General features: G+C 39.7%; 1 protein-coding gene and 1 long non-coding RNA gene across 11 annotated transcripts in view; one reads left to right on the forward strand and one right to left on the reverse strand.

Moving 5' to 3' along the window:
• Nucleotides 1–21,525, forward strand: part of LOC150044548 (uncharacterized) — a 604,944-nt gene that overhangs the window by 329,385 nt on the left and 254,034 nt on the right. The gene's annotated exons all lie outside the window — the stretch shown is intronic.
• Gabrg2 (gamma-aminobutyric acid type A receptor subunit gamma2) overlaps nucleotides 14,035–21,525 on the reverse strand; it is a 65,924-nt gene continuing 58,433 nt past the window's right edge. For 2 of the 3 annotated variants that reach the window (XM_090321088.1, XM_090321086.1), the window contains 2 exons: nucleotides 19,905–20,110; nucleotides 14,035–16,388 (listed from right to left, as the gene is read on the reverse strand). In XM_090321088.1, the coding sequence (XP_090177214.1) occupies nucleotides 16,113–16,388; nucleotides 19,905–20,110 (482 nt within the window). In that variant the 3' untranslated portion in view covers nucleotides 14,035–16,112. Of the gene's footprint in view, nucleotides 16,389–17,757; nucleotides 17,782–19,904; nucleotides 20,111–21,525 lie in introns of all 3 variants that reach the window. The other variant, XM_090321087.1, reaches the window with a different exon arrangement.

Consider the following 21,525-nt stretch of genomic DNA (forward strand, 5'->3'; position numbering starts at 1 on the left):
AGGGCTGACTCCAGACAGCCGTGGTTCCCTGACGTACCCTTTCCCTGCTTTTGCTACACTGGAGGAGTCTAAGAAAGCCTGAGCTTCCCCTTGGGTGCCATCAGGAAGCTCAAACCATGGAATCCATGGTCTGCGCTTTATACCTTACAACCCAGACTTACCATGGAAACCCAGGCATTCCCTGCTCCCTTAAAGCTGGGTGTGGACCAACCTGAGCACTTACTGCTCTTTCCATAGAGACTTGCACTTTTTGAGTAATGAACATCTTCAGGCTGTCATTGGGTACCTATCACATTATCAATCTGGACATCCAAGTAACTCGTCCCATTCAAATCTTGCCTATCCCTGTTAAAATGCTTTGCATATTTCATCTGTATCATACTCATAATAACATCTCTGTTTAGTAAGAAACGGAGGGATTCACAAGAAGGTCACATTTTTTTATTGCCTAGGGATGTGGCCTGTTCAAGATCCCCGAGTCTCCAAGTGATACTTTTATAAAATTAAATTCTCAGGATGTCAGAAATGTCCATTGAATATTTAGAAAAAAAAGATGAGTATGAGAAAGTGAAGATCACAGAATAGCATCAATTAGACTATTTCTATTGACGGGATTGAAGAGCGGTATGAAGTACAAGGGGCTTTCCAAATTGTGTGTGTATATCCACAGGCATAATGTTTAAACTGTACTTATTTATTTTTATTTCTTGTTAAATGTAAATTATGCATTCATTATTCTGTTTTACATAGATTAGGAATTTATGTGAAATAGATTTAAAAAATAGGGTACTAGAGTGAAATAAAGGGAAAAGAATGATGAAATTTTTTGCTACAGAGCTATATTATTATTATTATCAGCTCTGGGGCTTGAACTCAGGGCCACCTGAGCACTATCCTTGAGCTTTGTCAAAGCTAGAGCTCTACCATTATCAGTTTTTTCTGTGTATGTAGTACCAAAGAATCAAACCCAAGTCTTCTTGCATTCTAGGCAAGCACTCTACCACTAGGCCAAACTACCAGCCCTAAAATTACCTTTAAACCACTTTCTAAACACCCTCTAAAAATGTATACAATATGTTTAAATAACCATGACTTTGGAAGACATTTACTAATGATAAAAGACAGGAGAGTGAGCAAATTCACAACACTGCATTTTAAAACTAAATAGCATGTAATACTGATTGTACAAGGAACAATTTAGTGTTGTTTACAGCACCCAGTTATTGCTTGTAATAATACCAGGTAGTGTCATTTATGCTGGTCATGTTTAAAAAGTTAAGAAAAGAGTCAAGTCAGCAGGAGGAACTAGCTCAAGAAATACTATATTCTCATTCTCATGCTCATCTGTCTAATAGTGTTACTATACTCTGCTTATTTGTAAGAGACAAAATATGTATAAATGGTTAAATTAAAATTGGTAACATGAACTATGATTCAACCAATCAAAATACAATTTCTTATCCTATACTCTTCTCTGAAATTGCTTTCTTCAATGGAAGTACATTTAATCAGAGAGTGGGAAATCTTGGGCCATCTTCTGTGGCATTCTTAGTGCCGAGGTAAATGAACTGTGATCCTGCAAGTTAGCCTCCGACGCTGTACTTCTTGGGCTAAGGCTGAGCTCCCTGAAGTACGTGGTCTATGCAGGTTGTGCCCCAAATCTCCAAGTACTCATGCCCTATCTTCCCGTAAGTTTCTAGTGCATTTAAGCAGTTTTAGAGCAATACATCAGTCGGGCATGACAAAACATACCCATCAAAATGACCAAAATGAACAGAAATGACCACAGCAAATAGTGAAATTTACCACACATTGTCACTGTGATTATAAATTTTTTAAATATATTGGCAAAAGTCCCAGTGGTTTATTAGAAACTTAGATCTACCTTATGACCCAGATCCCTTTATTGGATATTTGCCCAGGATGCAAGAAACTGTTCCAAAGAGTAATTTGAAAAAAGAAAAGTATTTGGAAACTAACAGCTTTATTTTTACTGCCACAGATACAAAAACAGTTCCTTTTCCATTATGGAAGGATAAATAAACTTGGCTTAGCTAGTGGCATGTTCATCAGAAATACGACGGAAAATTTCCCAATAGGTGCAATAATACTGATGAGTCTCAAAGCATTCTTCCTGTGGAATGAGTTATAGAGAGGACATGCACAGTAGGACTTCATTTATGTGAAATTCTAGAAGAGGTGACCCATGGGCATGTTCTAAAAAGAACACTAGTGGTTGTCCCTTGGAAGATGACAATGGGGGGGGGTCCTTTGGAGGAGACCAAGCAGCCCATGTAGGACCAATGAGGATGTATAAGGAAAGGTTGGCTTGTGAAGACAGGCTTAAGATTTGTGGCTTTTCTTATACCTGTGAGCTGAGTTAAGAGAATGACGTCTGGGACTGGGGCAGGTACCTGCAATTTCAGCACACAGGAGGCTGAGACAGAGGGGATGTGAGGGCTAGAGTGCAGCCTGGCAATTTAGTAAATAAAAAGAAAGAATTACAACGAAGAAAGGAATGAAGGCAAACAAGACAGAGGAAGGAGACAAAGAGGTAGGAAGGATGGATAGAGAAAAGGAAGGAGACATAAAGAAAGAAATGAAAGAGGGAGAAGAAAATGATGGGTAGATGAGTAGATATGAAAGTAAACAAATACAGCAGAATGAAAATTGTGTTACTGTTTTCTAAATTAATGAGGACAAAATTGTAAGGAAACCAGCAGTATGAAAGGACTGCTACTGGGATTAGCAGAAACGTTTCTTTTCTAGTTTTGGTTGACTCTTCTATAGACTTTGGTTGTCTTGCCTTTCTTTACACGGCTTCTGTTTGAGGAGGCTTTGTGGCTGCCCTGGATTTCCTTACCCCTCTCCTGAGCCTCCTTCATTGGAACTGACTGTCTCTAAATACTTTTCCTCAGTGATGTGCTCATCCTCTGGTCTTAAGGCACTGTTTTATAATGTAAGAAGGCAGACAGTATCTTTCTGTCTAGATCTCTCTCTTTAGATTCACTGCTTGTATCTACATAGCTATTGAACATCACAATATGTGTGGTAATACTAGTATGAAGAAACAAAAATCACTATCAAAATATGTCCATGTATAAAAGGGAACAGTAAAGCTTGCTTGAAATTGGCTTGGGAGGGAGGAGGTGGAGGAGGGCCAAGGTCAGGGCACGAGTCTGGTCAGGGTACTAGTCTGGTCAGGGTACATGCTATGTATGCATATATGGACAGTGAAAACAATACCTTTCTGCCACTGAGTGATTCTAGTAAAATGCTTTTTAAAATGAAAACTATCCATAGTTCAGGTTTTCTAATAAATGCATTTAATGAATTCTTTCAAGGTCAGAAGGTACTTGCACATACATCCATTTAAAGACAAATAGACTGTGGTTTACTTGTATGAAACAAATAACATATATGTATAACCAGAAGTATTCTGATTCCTAGTTTCATGCTGTTAAACTCCTTACTATAATCCTCTCATGATAAATCTTCCAGGGCTTTGCAACAAAAATTCAATCCCAACAGATCCTACTCTGAAACCATCTTTCTGATCTACTGATCACTGATATTCAAATTCTTCCTCATTTTTGAACTCAAGAAACTGAACATTTTCTCTTACATACCCTGTGTAATAAACCTCGACATCTTGTAGCTTCTGCTTTCTTCCTTCCTTTACAAGTGCAGCCTCACCTCCCGCCTGCCACCTCAGTGCTGGCCCTCCTCCCAGACCTTCAGCAGCTCCCTGCTCTCCCTGAGCCAGGTCGTGGCCTTTCCCATCCACTTTTCACAATGCAGTGTGCAGTCAAATCTGATCACGTCACTTTCTGGCTTCCTTAAAGCCTGTCAATGTCATTCCACTGCCTGGAGGACAAAACTCTACTCCTTAAGAGAGCTGCAAGTTTATTCAAGATCTAGCATCTGCTCAGACCCATGGTTGCTTCTCCTGAAGCACTTGACTGTGCGCCACAAAAGGACACCCTTTGCAGGTGCTCTGACATGCTGTTGTATTCACTCCTGAGATTGTAAGGTTATTTTCTCCTTCCTCACAGTTTTCCCTTCTTCCTTCACTCAGTAGACTGGCTGCATCTCATCCTGTGTATTTCATCTTACTGTAACTTCCTCCTGAAGCCTGCTCTCACTCACCAGGATGGTTGACATTAGCCTAGCTGAAGAATCCATTTCTTGCCTGATACTGTCACTGCATGTTATATCGCTTCAAAGGTAGAACTCTTGGATTTTTTGGCCAGTCCTGGGCTTGAGCTCAGGGCCTGAGCACTGTCTTTGGACTTTCTCAAGGCTAGAGCTCTACCACTTGAGCCTCAGCACCACTTCCGGCATTTTCTGTGTATGTGGTACTGAGGAATTGAACTCAGGTCTTCGTGCATGGTAGGCAAGCACTCTACCACTAGGCCAAACTCCTGGCCCGAACTCTTTTTTTATTAAAGAATTTATTAACATTGATTTTTACATCATATTTCAAATGACATGTTTAACAAACAATTATTCAAGAAGGGAATCTCTATATACAATCATGGGCACTAGTTTTTAGAACATAATCAAAATTAGGCTAAGGGTTTGTATGACATAGATACATATTAATCTATGTAATAAAACATTATGTCTATAGAGTCATAGGTTTTTATGACTATGTAGTTGTGTTTATATTTCCAATACCATGTCCAAAGCATTGGGTATGCAAATATTGAGCCCTTGCTCTTGTACTATTTGGATCGAATAGCCACATATTAAGGATACCATGCGCCTTCTGTTCCTTTGGTCTTGACTTGTCTCACTCAACATGATTCGCTCTAGACTCATCCACTTCTCTGCAAATGCCATTATTTTATCTTGTCTGTAAACTATGTAGCTGTATCCATTCATCTGCAGTAGGGCATCTGAATTGTTTCCATCGCCTGGCTATTGTGAATAGTGAAGAGATAAACATAGCTGAGCAGGTGTCCTGATCATATCTTGGGTTATGATGTTCAGGGTAGATGCCAAGAAGTGGTATGGTGGGATCGTAGGGAAGGTCATTTTTCAGTTCTGTAAGAAACCTCTACAATGCTTTGCAGAATGGCTGAACTAGTTTACAATCCCACAGCAGTGCAGTAAGGTTCCTTTTTCTCCACAACCCCGCCAGCATCTGTCATTGTCTGAGTTCAAAATCTTGGCCATTCTTGTTGGGGTAAGGTCGTATCTTAGGGTTGTTTTTATTTGCATTTCCTTTATGACCATAGATGATGAACATTTTTCTCATATGCTTTTCTGCCATTTTAACCTCTTCTTTTGATAAGTCTTTCTTTAGTTCCCTTGCCCATTTAGTGAATGGTTTGTTGGGTTTGGGGGAGATTAGTTTCTTGAGTTCCCAGTAGATACTGGATATTAAGCATTTGTCAAATGTATTATTGGTAAATATCTTTTCCCAGTTGGTTGGCTGTCTCTCTACTTTTGTGGCTATGCTTTTATCTTTGCAGAAACTTTTTATTTTTAGGTAGTCCCATTTATCGAGTCTCTCTCCAATCTGTTGTGACCCTAGGATTCTGTTCAGGAATCTTTTGCTTGTGCCTATGAGTTCCAGTGTCTCTCCTACCCTATCATGTAGCAATTTCATGGTTTCCAGTCTGACGTTGAGGTCTTTGATCCACTTTGAGTTAATGCTTGTGCATGGCGTAAGGCTAAGGTCAATATATAGTTTTCTGCATGTGGCTGCCCAGTTTTTCCAGCACCAATAATTGAATAGACTGTGTTTGTTCCACTGTATATCTTTGGCTCCTTTGTCAAATACAAGTTGACTATAGGAATGTGTTTCTATTTCTGGATCTTCTATTCTGTTCCATTGATCTTCTGGTCTGTTTTTGTGCCAATACCATGCAGTTTTTGTTATTATGGCTCTATAGTAGAGTTTGAAGTCTGGTATTATAATACCACCTGCATTGCTCTTTCTGCCTAGAATTGTTTAGGATATTCTAGGTCTTTTCTCGTTCCATATGAATGTTTGGATTGTATCTTCTTTGTTTTTATAAGTAATTTTTTATTGTGATCAATAGAAGGGTTACATTATATTCACCAGATAGAAGATGCATAACTTCACAAACATTGATACCCTTTCTCATGACATGGTCCCCATTTCCCTCTCCCCCTCCCCCCCACTTATCTTGATTCTCCCTCCTTCCCTATCCAATTTCAAATAACCAATTAAGGACATATAAAATATATCAGAAAACAAGGTGAAAAATTGTAACAATATGAGATAACCAAGAACGTATCTTCTATTTCAGTAAAGAACGTCTTTGGGGTTTTGATGGGGATTGCATTGAATTTGTATATCAATTTTGGCAGTATCGCCATTTTCACTATGTTGACAAACTCTAACTTTTTATTAGCTTTGTTTTTCCAAGAAATGAAGTCCAAGAGAATGACTTGAGTACAAGTGGTTTTGAACGTGGTCCCAGGAACCCCTGGTGAGAGTAAGGGAGATGGAGAGACAGAGAGAAGGACAGCCCATGCAACACAGGGATGTATGACCTGGAGTGCATGGTGCAGATATTCTCTGGAAGCCAGGTCAGATCGGTACCTCGCAGGGACCCTGCCTGAGCAGGGCTACCTTCTCACAGGCTAATTGGTTTGACCAGCTCTTTTGATCATACTATGCCATCAAATGGTCTGGCTGAAGGCACTTAAGGAAAGGGCCATTCACTGCCTATCAGCTCCGTGACTCTTGTATTCACGGCAGAAAGAGCCCCAGTGATGCAAAGGGGCACCACACAAAGGTACGCAAACACAGGGGGTTGACATTTAAGACATGGTGGAAACAGATGTGACAAGGAACAGGAGCTTGCCAGCTTGTTCACTGTCCATGCTCAGAGATGCTCAGGACCTACAAAACAAGTGAATAGCTGAAGGCTAGATTTTATGACTATTCGTGGCTCTGTTGTCATCACAATCCAGTACTTCTAGCACTTCATTCTTATTAGATATTTTGAATGAATAAAATGACTAAAGACCGGAATGAGAAGTTGATCTGGACGGACACACACACACACACACACACACACACACACACCCTCCCTCCAGAGTGTCCTTGTTAAACACGTCACTTCATTATCCTTGCACGAGCGTTGTACAGCGCACTATACACTATTTAATCATTTGTAACCAGGCTGCATTAGGGAGAGGATGGGAGCAACCTGGTCTCATCTGCCTCACAGCAGAGTCAAGCTAATTGGAGAAGCACCACCATGACCCAGTTTGGGGCTCCATCACTTCTGGAACATTTAAACCACAGTGTGGGGGGGAATGGAGGTAGAACACAGATGAACTGTTGCCACCTGAGCTCTACTCACACCGGAAATGGAAAGACAGCTCCAGCTACAGAGCTATTAGTCTTTGCAGGAGGAAAAAGAACTAAAGTGGAGGTGTGGGTGTGGAGAGGCTGAGTCTCCAAATAGCTCCTGAAATGCCATCTGGAGCAGGAAGGGCTTGGGGGAAAGGACAAAGGGACTCTCTGTCTAAACAACAGCAGGAAGTAGCTGCACTCAACTTGGAGCTTTTCATACATTTGACATTTTTTAAAGCCTTTTTTGTATATGAATTGTATATGTAGCCCTGTGGTCTACTTTGCCAATACTGATGTTTCCCCCTCTCACCCGGGTTATGAGGGAGGGAGTAGAATGTCTTTTTCTTTAAGAAAATTCTTTCATATACTGACCAGATTTTAAAATATCATGGGAAATAGCTCTTTACTGAATATAAAATCATATTCATGAAATTTAAAATGCACAGTTGAAGATTTTAGAAAATTCATAGAGAGATGCTTTGATTATTTTTGTTTAGGCAGTACTGGGGATTGAACTCATGACTGTTATTGTTTTGCCATCTAAGCCACGCCTGCTGTTGTTTGACTTTCTTAGTTTTTTTTTTTTTTCCAGGTAGGTCTCAACCTATCTTTGCCTAGCCTGGCTTCCATACAGAATCCTCCATCTGTTCTCCTAATGGTTGAATTATAGACATGACCCCAACAAGCCTGGCAGGAGATTAACAAAACAATAATCTCTAATGCACTAAGCAATATAAATATTTTAGCATTTTCCTCCTGTCTGTATACATTGCTTCCCTGGCTACCAATTTTGAAAGTTATCTTTATGGCACTCAAATTTGAGATATAGTAGATTATTTTTTCTCTGAAGTTACTTATGGAGACCCATGTTGACGTTCCCAGAGAAATTACTCAATTCAAAGAGGAAAAATTGGGAGAAAATGAGGGAGGGGGTGACACTGTTAAAAAAGAAATGTATTCTTGACATGACTATGTAACTGTAACTCATCTGTATATCACCTTTGGAATTTAAAAAAAGTTATTTAAGATTTAGACCTTAGACCTGGGTGATTTTCCATTGCTCATTCTCCGAAGGATTGCAGAGGTTTGATGACTCTCCTTGGAGAACTTTCATGGGAGCATTATAAAGAAGCTAACATTGAAACATCACCAGTGGGCCATGGGATCTGGCAACTGGGAGTCAGGCTTAGAGCTTCTAAAACTGTGAGTAAAGAAAATTGCAAATTCTGTTCAGGAGGGTAATTGATTTTTGTTTTGTTTTGTTTTTATCTGATACTGGGATTTGAACTTATGGCTTCTTTCTTACTAGGCAAGTATTCTCCTACTGACCCAGCTCCTTTCCACCCAAGTGATTTTGATATGAGGTTTCACTGTTTGCCTGGGCCCTAGCCTGGAACTATAATTCTGTGGTTTATGATTTCTGCTATAGCTGAAATAAATCACTTGCCATAGCACCCCATCGCTTCTTCTGTTAAGGTGACAGGTGCACTGAGCAGTAAAGATTCAGGGGGAAATCTGCTGAACCCCCCTCCCAACTTGTACTATTATAGGAAAGCATCAGATGTATGGTCTGTAAATTCCAGGTGTGTATGGTGTGTATATATCATAGTGGCTCACCTGGGTTATAGTAGCCCACAATCAATCTTGGTCTGAAAACATTCATGGAAGACACAGACAAAGATGGTTCAGCTGTTGGCACTGCAGGTTGTGCCAATTACATTCTAATTGTCCTCACAGTCATTGTGTTTACAGAAATAGGACTGATGCTTTTCTATTTTTAGCCATGAACCCAGGATAGAATCTTAGCCTTGGGCTTCCCGTGAGTCAGAGCCCTGTTTCCAAGTTCTTCAGTGATGATGGGCTGGGCTGAGTCAGAAGTCCCACTCTGTGGAAACAGCTTGAGGCTGCCTTGGCCTGCAAATCTCTGACCCACTTGGCACACTTGCCATAGGACTAACCAGAGACCCATTTCCACTAACTCTCATAAACTCCTAGAATGTACTTGGGACTTAGTGAGACCATTATGAACCCAATTGGGAAACATTGCCACTCCATATATTGCCCAGAATAAAATATATGAGTCTCTCATGTATGTATATGTCAGTCAGTCATGGGACTTGAACTCTGGGCCCTGGAGTTGTACCTGAGTTCTTCAGCTCAAGGCTACCATGCTACCCCTTGAGCCTTAGCTCCACTTCTAGTTTTCTGGTGATTAATTGGAGATAAGAATCTCACAGACTTTAGTGCCCAGGTTGACTTTGAACCATGATCCTCGGATCTCAGCCTCCTGAGCCACTGAGCTCCACTGAGTTTCTCATATTTTTATCTAATACTTTTTAAGGACTACCTTCCCACACACATAATAAAAACCCAATTTTTTATTATGTTTATAAAACTATGAGTCCTGATGATGACTAGAGTACAAATAAAGTGATTCCTTTTGTACTGTGTGTAATTCATATTTGGAGAGCTTTGATGGGTCATTGTCATTCATCTTCAATCTCTTCCCCACAGCATGACCCTCTGAGTTCCCACATCCTCTAACTTCCATCTGGTTTGACCAGTTAGGTTTGTCATAAGTAGGGCACAAGGAATTCTGTGTACTTACTCCTGTTCTCCCTCCCTGACCAGCAATCATTTGGAAGCAGTTGTATTTACCTAAAGTCAAAGCTTCTCTTGGATAGCTTCTATTTCCCCTTTTACCCTGAGTGCCACAACTAATCTTGTCTCTTGTGTTTTCATGGTGTGGTAGACAGCATAATGGCCTTTCACAGGTGTGTACTGTCTACACCACACACATGGAAGGGTTTATTTATGTTGGAAGGGCAATTTATGTAATAAAAACAACTTTGCAAGAGTGCACAAGGATGTGGATGTGACTTCTTCCTGGATTATCGTTATAGGCTCAGTGTTAATTCTAAGGATCCCTATAAGCAGAGAGTAAAGAAGTCCCAGCAAGAAAGAGACACAGTGAACGATACATGTGTGATGCATTGCTAGTTGGAATTGGAAGAGGGCTTCTAGCCCAAGAAAAGAGGCTTCTAGAGCAGGGAAGGCAAGGTGAAGTTCCTAGGAGTGCTCTTGGGACACCTTGACTTTTTCAGCGAGACTTTCAGCCTTCGATGTGATGTTGTGTTGGTCTGAGACACTGTGTTCATGGTAATTAGAAACAGTGGTAGGAAATTAATTCAGGTGATCCTAGTTCCCATGGTTGGTAGACCCAAGGTATTATGTCCTCGCTTCACTGGTGTGTTCTACAGCTTTGTAAGTCCTCCCCAGCTTACCTACCCTTTAGTGATGCCTTGGAACATGCCCCCTGTTTCCTCCCAGGACCACAGTTGTTGTGATGATGAACATGACGATAAGCCCAAGTGTAGAGACGCGTGCTATGGTTGTGGGCCTGTAGAACATATACGCAATGCCTGGCAAGTAGATTTACTGTAGCGTGATTTACAAGAATGAAAAAAAGACGTGTCCAGTTTTCAGAAGTAAGAAAATAGGTATATTAATGGTGGTAAAGATATACATATATATATTATGAATAATGGAATCTAAGCAATGTTATATATGGTCATATGTGCATGCATGATTATCCAATGAATGAACAATAGTATTTTTGTACTTTTTTAGGTTTTGCAGATTTTTTACAGATGTCCCTTGTTACCAGAAAGGAAGCTTTCTGGTAGTGACAGGACCTCCTTAAATGTGGTAGGATGCTTGTGTTGCACATGAAATTCTTTCCTCTTGGGTCACATGCTGATTTCCTCTGTTTCCATTGTATGAAACTGTGCTACAGTGTCTTGTATTGCTCTTTGTCTCTACCATATTCTAGACTTTTCAAGGCAAGTAATTCCTAAAATCTCTCTCTCTCTTGTCTTCCTACTGCCTTCTAGGTGGCCTGTGGTTCTGTATTTACTGAGACTTCTATTGTGTTAACTTTCTGGTGTTTAATCAAAATTTTCTTTGATAAAAGTCTTCATTCTACACACATAAAACATACAATTATCAAAAACTTATATGACTAATGTATTTAGTGGGGGGGCGGGTTAGACAAGAAGATAAAATGCCTGATTTAAGATGCAAATGATAGTGAATTATTTATATCATATTCTTGTCACAGCATTACTCATTTAAAATGTTTACTAAGAGGATTGGATGAATGTTAAGTACTTAGATGAGGTAAACAGCAGGATTAGACTATTCTAAAATTGTATGAAACATTGAAAGGAAAAGAAAAAGAAAATAGAATATTTTAATTTATTAAAGATGGAAAGACTTAATTCATGGATTATGTAGCCTAATTAGAGGTTAGAGTAGGTTAAGCAGAGAAAAAAAACTCTAGGAATAGGACTCATTGTTTTGAAAGATGCTGTAAGAAATAGAACAGTGATACAAAGTAGCTATGAGGACATAAAATACTGCTTAATAGAACTGCATGTTAGATGGTAATCCATCACATCAGACCATAATAAACAGTGTAGCAGAGACAGACTAAAACCTTACCAGAGAAGTAGGGGTCTACTTCCCTCATTTACATATGAGAAAATAAGTCCCGTTATAACAGGGTCTAGCTTATGTTCCAAGACTCTTTCTATTAGTTTTGAATATGAAAAGGGAATCTTCATAAATGATAATAGTTACTCATAAGCAACATGAACACTGTTCTGTGTTCATTCTTTTTTTTTTGCCAGTCCTGGGCTTGAACTCAGGGCCTGAACACTGTCCTTGGACTTTCTCAAGGCTATAGCTGTACCACTTGAGCCACAGCACCATTTCTGGCTTTTTCTATGTATGTGGTGCCGAGGAATTGAACCCAGGTCTTCATGCATGCTAGGCAGGCACTCTACCACTAGGCCAAACTCGTGGCCCTCTATGTTCATTCTTTTCTGAAATTTTATATCTGTGCTAAAGAAAATAATAAACAGTCATTTTGTGGTATTAATTTGTTTACTCCCTAAAACAAAAGCATACAATATATACCAATATTATCCCTGCTTTTCGGATGAGGAAACAGAGGCAGATAAAAATTTCAAGTCTGACAGATTCAAAAAACAAACAGAAAAAGTGCTCCAGAATTGTACTTCCAAATCCTGAAGCCTGTTAAGCACAGTAGATCAGTCAGCTCTCTTCACTACTGTTCACCAGCTGTGGACCATTCATAGAATGCTGTGACCATTCACAGAACACTGGAGGCACTGCAGGGCCATTGTTGTTCTGCTTCCTTTCCTCTTATACCCTTGACAGGCATTCATAGTGACAGAGAACAGAGATGGCAAGTTTTGATAGAATTCCCAAAGATCACATCATTGGGTTAATTTAATTTGACTTTTTATCACATTGCAGCTAGAAGTCAGAGTAACACTGCAACCAGAAAAGTGGGACACGGGCCATACAATGAGTCTGCACTCAGCTAGAGACAGGGCATTTAGCCAGACAGCAGATGAGATTGAACTGAAAACTACATGTCTGGGAGGTAAGAAATAGATGTTTAAGCTGAATACAGGAAGCCACAAGGGGCCAAGAGAATGGCAGGCAGAGAAAAGATAGGGCAGCTATGTTTGTGAAAGATACTGATTTATTCTTTGGGGAATTTTAAGGAAGTTCAAGAAAATATGACACTGACTGTGGAACAAGACTAATCCAGTCCCAGTGCTCTTATGTTTGCTGCTATAATTCTTTGGTGTTAACTGGGCCTCTAAAGCAATCCATGTAAGTCTTTTGTTCCAACAAGATACCTGAATTTCCAACTTACATTTTAAAAGCAGAGTGGCAGGCCAAATCCTCCTTTAAAATGAAACACCATGCCTATTACTGAACTCGTCTAGGAGGACTGATTTAGTTGGGGTATGAGGAACATCATTGCAGAGGAGACATTGGAAATGAGGGAGAGAGCTTTCCACCATTCATTGCATGTCAGCACTTGAGGTATGGGAGTATATGTAGTTGGTAAAATGGAGACTTCTAAATGCTGACTTGATAAATGACCTAAAAAATGCATGGTAGTACATGGTCAGTGGTCCCATCTTCATGTGTCAATAGTCTGCTTTATTAACCTACTTTTTTGTCCAGCATGAGACTTGAACTCAGGGCTTGGATGCTATCCCCAAGCTTTTTTTCTTAAAGCTAGCACTCTACCACTTTGAACCAAGTGCCACTTCCAGTTTTCTGGTGGTTCATTGGAGATAAGATTCTCATGGAGGGGTGGGGATGGGGGGAGGGAAATGGGGACCAAAACATGAGAAAGGGTATCAATGTTTGTGAAGTAATGCACCTTCTATCTGGTGAATATAATGTAACCCTTCTATTAATTACAATAAAAATATATATGGGAAAAAAGATTCTCATGGACTCTTTTGCGTGAGCTGGCTTTGAATTGGGATCTCAGAGCTCCGTGTCTTTAAGTAGCTAGGATTGCAGGTGTGAGCCACTGGCGCCCAGCTAACAGTCTGCATTTTGAATCACATCAAATGTATTGAGATAGACATAGTTGGATGTTTCAGTAACTTCAATGTTTCTGCCTTCCTTCTTCATTCCTGCCTTAAACAGACATCTTAGTTCTTCACAAGGGAAGAGAATTCTGGGTAAAAAATGCTCAGTCCCCCAAGGCTCAGAAAAGGGGAGTTTGGGGACTGAGACAGGAAGGAAGCTTCAACTACTTAGGAAAAAAAATAATCAGACCAGTGAGATGGCACTGTGCATCCAAATACAGCGTTTTTATTGGAAAAGTCCACAATACGCAGTTCCCTCTGTGAAAAGGTTTTCAAATACATAGACAAGGAGCAGCTGATAATTAAGAATTAGATTCTATGTAATATATATTCATATCGCCCATAGTATGCACACATTGGAAAGCTAGCTTTGTTTAGTGTCCCCATTACAGAACACATTTCAAGTTGACAATAATAACATATTTCTTGCCAGTGAGATTTGCCAACAACTCTCCTAAAGAATGAACATTAAATATCTTGACAATTTAATACAAGAAAATATTTTTGTTCTATTTACATTTGTCGGAGGCTAAGTAAAAGCATTGCTATATTAAAATTGGTCACTAAATGTATTTCAAGATTTATCCAGATGAGTTGATATCACTTTACATGATTTTATATTATCCAAGTTTATTCTCTCTTTCTATACTTTTTAGATTATATGTAGAGTTATACTACTAATAGTTCAGTTCTGACTTAGCGAAATGATTGCCTTAAAAAAGAACTGAAAAAGGATGTAATTTTTTAAAATGTAAGTATTTAGGAGGAGCAAAGGAAGACAGAGCTCAACCCGTAATGTTCAAACTGTGAGGCAATCACATTATCTGATTACTACATAGACTACGAGGCCATAGTCAAGGCTCTGTGTAAGACATTCATTGGCTTACTCCTTCTTTCCAGTATCATAAAGTGCTACATTCTGAATTCCAGTCACGTGTGAAAATGTCTATACCTGTCATGATGTCCCAAGTAGAATTTTGAATGGGTTAAGACAGACTTATCCCAAAACCCGGAAAAGCAATGAAGTCTATGCCCAAGTAGTCATTTGTGCAAAAACATGAGACAGATACTATTTTAAAAGAGCAACAGACTGTGAACACAATACTTTTAAGGAGGAACACAATAGCCAATATTCCCTGGATCCTGTGGGTGTTTCTACAAGACCAAACATCACTTGACAATGCTAGAGTAAAAAAGATGAATCCCTACTTCCAGCTCAGCAAAGGGAGATTCAGCATCAGGCGTTTGGGAGAGTGATTTGTCTCAGACCATATTTTCTAAGCACTGTGTGCCAGGCACAAGGTGCAGAGACCCAAAGAAAGGACGATGATTCTGCCTACAAGGCAATCACTGGAAGCAGATAATGACATGAGGGTTAGTTCTGTTGAGAACTAGCATCCTGAAAGGAAGGAAACGTAGCAGCAAGCATATACAATTACTTCATATTCTACTTAGATAGTGGGCATATTTAAGAGTTAGCAAATGTCACTTATTCAGCCTATATTTTACTTCAAGTGTTGTCATCTGTCATACTAAAAGCAAATAAATCAGCTAAATCTTCATGCATGAAGGGGAGGACATTGAAAATCCCTCCCTTCAATTCCAAACCCAAATCCTTAAAATCGCATTCATGTTTTCTGTTATATAGCCCAAATACACAAAATAAACGACAATACTTTAGGATGATAACTTGAGTCCATTTATTTTGGCTCTAAAGAGATGCATGCATTAAACTGGAAGCATTCTACATCATTGAAATATTTACATCATTGTACAGGGATGTGCAGGACAGTTTGTTCTTGTCTCAGGATAAAGGCTTAGTAGATTTCTACTCTAGGCTTTTATATTTAAAGTGAGTTGTGATTCTTGACAAATAAGGGAGGTATTCTATTTTGTTTAAATTGACCACAACTTGTCCCCAAGTGAACATAAGATACAGTTTGGAACCTTTTGGGTGGAAATGTATTATTAATCAAGTAAAGATACCATTGGTATAAAGTCAGGCTCTCACAATTTCAGTTGTAGCTGAAAAATAACTTCCTTGTTTGGCTTCAAAATTCTTGTTCTAATTTTACTTTAGCCTTGCAGGTTTGAAACATGGCACACATTGAAATTCAAATTACACTAACCAAAGGAGAGTTGGGCACAAACAATATGACATTATACAGTTTACCAGATCAGGACATAGAGATGAACTCCGATCATTACCAACTACACTTAGAAAGGACATCTTTCCATGAGATTCAGTGAGTAAGACCCATATCAGTAAAACCTATATCTCCTTACAGATAAAGATAGGAAACCCAGTACACCAGGTTGAACAAGCAGAAGGCAGTGGGGAAGAAGATTCTAGCATAGGAGTCCATTTTGGCAATACGGATATGTATCCTCCCGTGTCTCCAGGCTCCAGTTCGACAGTCTTCAAAGCAGCAGAAAAAACTGGCACAGTCCTTGCCATCCAGACACTCGTACCCATATTCTTCATCCCGCTCTTGAAGGTGTGTGGCATTGTTCATTTGTATGGTGGCTGATCGTGGGCGGATGTCAATGGTGGGGGCCTGGGACAAAGGTGGGGAAGGAGAGAGCTCCAAGTTAGGACACTTAGGCAATCTAGGCTTTCTCCACAATGTCCCCATGAGATGATGAATCTAGAAATGAGCACTCAGGAAATTGCTATGGCATTGCGATCTATGATGGGAAAATTCAACTTAGAAAGGTAGCACATTGGCGTGTTTCAAGTACTGAGCTTAAGCAGTGCAGCTGAAAATAATGTCAAGCTAATTGCTAATGCAAGGATATAGAACACCAAAAGAATGCAAAGTCTGAATATTCAAATCAAACTGCATGGAATCGTATTCTATTATTTACTAGATGTGAAATTGGTTACATGAAGCCATTTGATGAGACTGCGTGTGAGTGAAACAGAGAAATAAAAATGCATTGATTTTGAAATCAAATTCTTTCATGCTTAGTTATAGGCAAATAGGAAAACCCTATGACACTGAGCAAATATATTAGGTCATGTTAATAGAAATATGCTAAAATATATATGGCTTAGAAGATTCCTGACTTTATACCACCACGGTAGTATGTCTTACGTTTTAAGACAGTCTTTTAGTAGGACTCAACAACTTGAAATTAAGAAGTAAGCATTATTCACATTCATATGAATGAATCTACATGTTAATTGTTTTTAGCATGTGAGGAGAAACTATTGATTAGTTAAACCAGTTAGTAAGTTCATACCAATTAACTATATGCAAGTCTACTCTTGATACCCAACTACTAATAAAATTTTTCTGTATTTAATGTTGATTTTGCTGAGTTACTTTTAGTACAGCATAAACACAAATCTATGTCTTTAAGTGAGCTGTTGTAATAGAATAGAAATATAGAATCACCAAACCTCATGAACATACTGGAAGGAAAGAACAGGCATTTCAACTTAAAGTCTTTTAAAGACAGTGTTGTTCTTATAAAATTCACAAGTTTAGCTTAGACAAAAGTGATCAATTTTATAGAAAAAATATTTCAAAATCTGGATTTTAGGATTTATAAAATTTTGTTTTAAAATTATTCAAGTATAGTAGGTATAACTGAGTGACATTGGATCCTATTTTCTCCCATTCTGAAGAGAGAAGGTCATTTTTGGCTTTGATGTTTAAAAGAGCCTTGATTCCCTGTGACATTTCACTGGCCTTACAATTGTGAGCTTTAGAGTAAGATCAAAGCCTATAGTGAAATGCTGAATAGTTACTTTATCAACTCTGGAAACTACAGAACTTTCCCCAACCTTGAATATGGTCTATCTAGTAGAATGCTTACATCTCTACTTATAAAAAATGAATTAAAAAAACACGGTGTGAAGCACTAAGAGTTAAATTTAGCAATTGCATGCAGTGGATTTTCATTCCAAGAACATTATACCTTGAAGGAAAACATCCGGAGAAGCTTTGGGTTTGTAGACAGAAAAGAGAATCACAGGTTTTGGGTTTTTATTTTTAAATTAACAAAAGAAGGAAAGAGTAGAAAAGAATAAGAAAGAGAAACAAAAGAAGATAAATTAAAAATACATTTTGAAAACACAGCAAGTAAAATGAACTGAAATTATAAACACAGAAGGAGAGTTCTGAATTTGGAATAAAGTTTATGCCTCCCTTGGTACAAAGGAACCTGGTAAATATTAGCTAAATCTTCAGTAAATTAATCCACATTTATCTCACTGCAAAAGCCAGTGTTGTCTGATTAAGTCTTTCTATTGTCTATTTTCCCTCTATAGAAATAGTGTGAATTTATTTTCAGTCATCAGGGAGACCTTTGCTGCTGAGACCTGGCACATGAGACAGGGCATAGTGAGCGGGGAAGGGAAATACCAGCTTCTCCTTCCACACTCTTATAGTTTTGATAAATTAGCAGATTGGCTTAAAAGGGAAAATGCATGAAATTCTCTGGCAATTTCATTTTCTCATTTTCTTTGATTCCATCTCTTCTCTCCCTTCTTATTTTTTTCCTCTGTTGTTTCTATGACTCCACCCTGCAGGGACATAGCGAATGACCAAAGGGCTCCTTTCTCTAAAGAATTTTTCAGAAGTGCTCTGACAGCCTACCCTCACCCCTTGTCGTAGCTGGCAGGCACAATACCAGGAGTCAGTGGAGCCTCTTCTCAGAGGAGAATGAAATGGAAAGAGGAGAGGGGGCAAACAAAAACACCTAGCACAAGAAGGAAAATAAAACATGGATAGAAAAATTGGAAAAGTATAGAAAAGCAAAACAGGGAGAACAAGGATTGCACAGAGCATCCTAAATATTGGAGGAAATGAAAAAGAAGCATTTCCTTCTGTTACTCGACAAGGCCCTTGCTACAGTGTCTTATACTTCAGTGCATGTGCTCTTTGAATAATTCTGTGGGAGTTTCTGGGAGATGTGTCAGGACATAACCTGAAAGCAGCTAGGTTTCCCTGTGTTCCATAGGGAGCCGCTGTCATAACCCTGTGGCCCTTAGACCAGGAAGCCAGGGAAGGCTGGAAGTCAGGAGGGGGGGCATTACCCCTGCCCTTCTCTTGAAAGAATGGCCCTTAACATTCATTTGTGGCCCTAAAAGCAGAGCCTTCTCAGGTGATGATGTGGATAATTACCTGTGCTCCTCAAAGCCACAATAAAAGTCAGTCACTTTAGGCTCTTCTATCTGTGCCTAATCTTCTCTGATTAAACCTAAGAGCAAGCAGAAGTCATCCTACCTGTGTCCAGATCACACAGATGCTGAAAGAAATTGTGGGTAACTGTATGAGTCATGATTTTATTTATGATAATCAACCACCATCAATACCAACCAGTATCATCAACTATAAAGGACAAGGACTCTGTTTACCTCCCTCACCAGATTCAGTTCTCCCAGCAGTGCCATACAGAAAGACATAGGGAGGCTTCCTAACTACCCAAACATAGCAATGTACTTTTCAAAGAAAAAGAGCCAGGGACTAGTGACTCCCACCTATAATCTTAGCTGCTCCAGAGGCTAAGATGTGAGGATTGAAATTCAAAGTCAGCCTAGTCAGAAAAGCTCAAGTCACTCTCCAATTAACCAGCCAAAAGTCTACATTGGAAGTATAGCTGAAGTGGTAGAACATGATCTGTGAAAAATTTGAGTGTGATTGTTAAGCCCCTAATTTAAACCCTGCTACTAGCATGCATGCATTTTCACTTGTAACATTAAAATTTTTTAAACTTTTTAGTAAGTGGGGCAGAGAGATGAAAATCAGTGAACCCTAGAGTAATAGCAGCTAGAACAAGGATAAATCCCTCAACACTAGTTTTCCCCCATAGCATAAAGATGCCACGTGTTATATTTTAATAAAGATTCTGACTTATAACCCAGAAACCTCTTGAGTAACTGAAGACCATTAGCAGATCTTTATGGTCTGGGCGAAACTCACACCACACTATTTTCATCTTGAAGCCCAAGTTCTGAGCCTTGACATTTAGTTAGGGTGCCAACCCAAACCCAGCCAAAACCACACACAGTCTTTATACAGTAAAAAACAGACAGCAGTGGTCCCATGGGAAATGATACATACAGGATTTTTCTTCTTTTTGTCCTTGTCCTTGCTTGGTTTCCGATTGCTGACGAAATAGTGCAGGGTGCCATACTCCACCAAAGCAGAGAAGACAAAGATAAAGCAAACAGATACAAAGAGATCCATGGCTGTGACATAGGAGACCTTGGGCAGAGATTTCCGGGCAATGGTGCTGAGCGTGGTCATTGTCAGGACGGTGGTGATACCTGGAGAGATGTGAAACGAAACCAATCATGGAAACCAATCATGCGGGGCAGTCAGTCATGGGAGCAATTCGTGGGTACCAACTTCTGATCCCCAACCTCAGCAGTAGGGGGGAAGTCACAATGAATTAGCTTCCCTGTTTCACAGATGTCACTGCTTATCGGCTATCTATGTTATTGTGGTGAGCACTGGGTATGTACTGGAACATATAGACTAGTCCCGGCACCCTATGCATTATATTTTAGTAAGAGAACCCTATGAGTCAGGCAAGTCATGAAAATCTTCACTCTGAAGTAGGGATGCTGCATCGGGCCAGTGCCATCTGGCCACGTGGTAGATGATAGGGTATTGGGTTTAACTGGTGCCATCTTGTCTTCACGGTGGAAGCAGGAAGTCCCACCTCCCAGGTGATGGGTGTGCCTGAATTCCTAGAGGTGGAGGTGGAGAATTGGAGCATAGGTTACTGGACCTGCCAGTCTTCGGTGGTGAAATCTCAAGCTCCCTGTGACCCTGTTCCCAATCTGACCCTATAGGCCCAGATAAGCTCAGGTGCCATTACGCCATGCCACGTCTCCATCTTCCTGTCTCCTGGCTCTTCTCCCATCACCACAGTACCCTACTTCAGCTCTCTGTTGGAGCTGATCTGGTTTGTTGGTATTCTTATTCTGCTCTTTCCTCTCTGGCTCTCATGACTCAGTTTTCTGACAGCGTTAAGTGTAATCTTTGGGCTGCTGGTCTTTGAGACAAGAGTCCTCCAGCAGTCCTCTGGCTCTTCAATTCTTATAATTTGGCCTTTTAAGGGGTAGCTTCTCTGTATCTGTCCAACTGGATGTACTGTCTCTACTTTACGACAACTTTAAGTATGGTGTGTGCTGTGGGAGATGACAGGCATGATGGGAATCTCCTTGAGTGGAAGGAAGACTTCAATGAAGGATTTAGGCTCTGTCCTTGGTCCATAGCTTGTAAATCAACAGAGGGAGAATTTGGATGCAGGGCTTAACTGTATGATTTTAAAACTCTTCTTGTCTAATTGTCTAATTGTCGTGCAAACTAATTTCTAGTCCTTGCTCTTGAGTATCACTTTGGGTTGAATTAAGTCATCTTCCTTTCTTTTTATTTATACTTTATCTGTTCATTTACTTACTTGTGTTATTCTTGGGCCTTGAAGAGCTAAACAATCGAATCTTGTCCCTGAGCTTTCTTGGTTCTAGACTAAGTGCTCTACCCCTTGAGCCACAGCTCCATTTCTAGCTCTTCTTTTTATTTCTTTGAGTAGCTTGTTGAAGATAGGGTCTCATGAACCTCCCTGTGTAGGCTAGCTTTGAATAGCCATCCCCAGACCTCAGCTTTCTAAGTAGTGAGATTATAGATGCAAGCCACTAGTGCCTGGCTCACCACCTGTTCTTTTAAAGTTGCT

Source organism: Megascapheus bottae, chromosome 29, assembly GCF_031878675.1.
Source record: "Megascapheus bottae isolate mThoBot1 chromosome 29, mThoBot2.hap1, whole genome shotgun sequence".
Taxonomy (NCBI): Eukaryota; Metazoa; Chordata; class Mammalia; order Rodentia; family Geomyidae; genus Megascapheus; species Megascapheus bottae.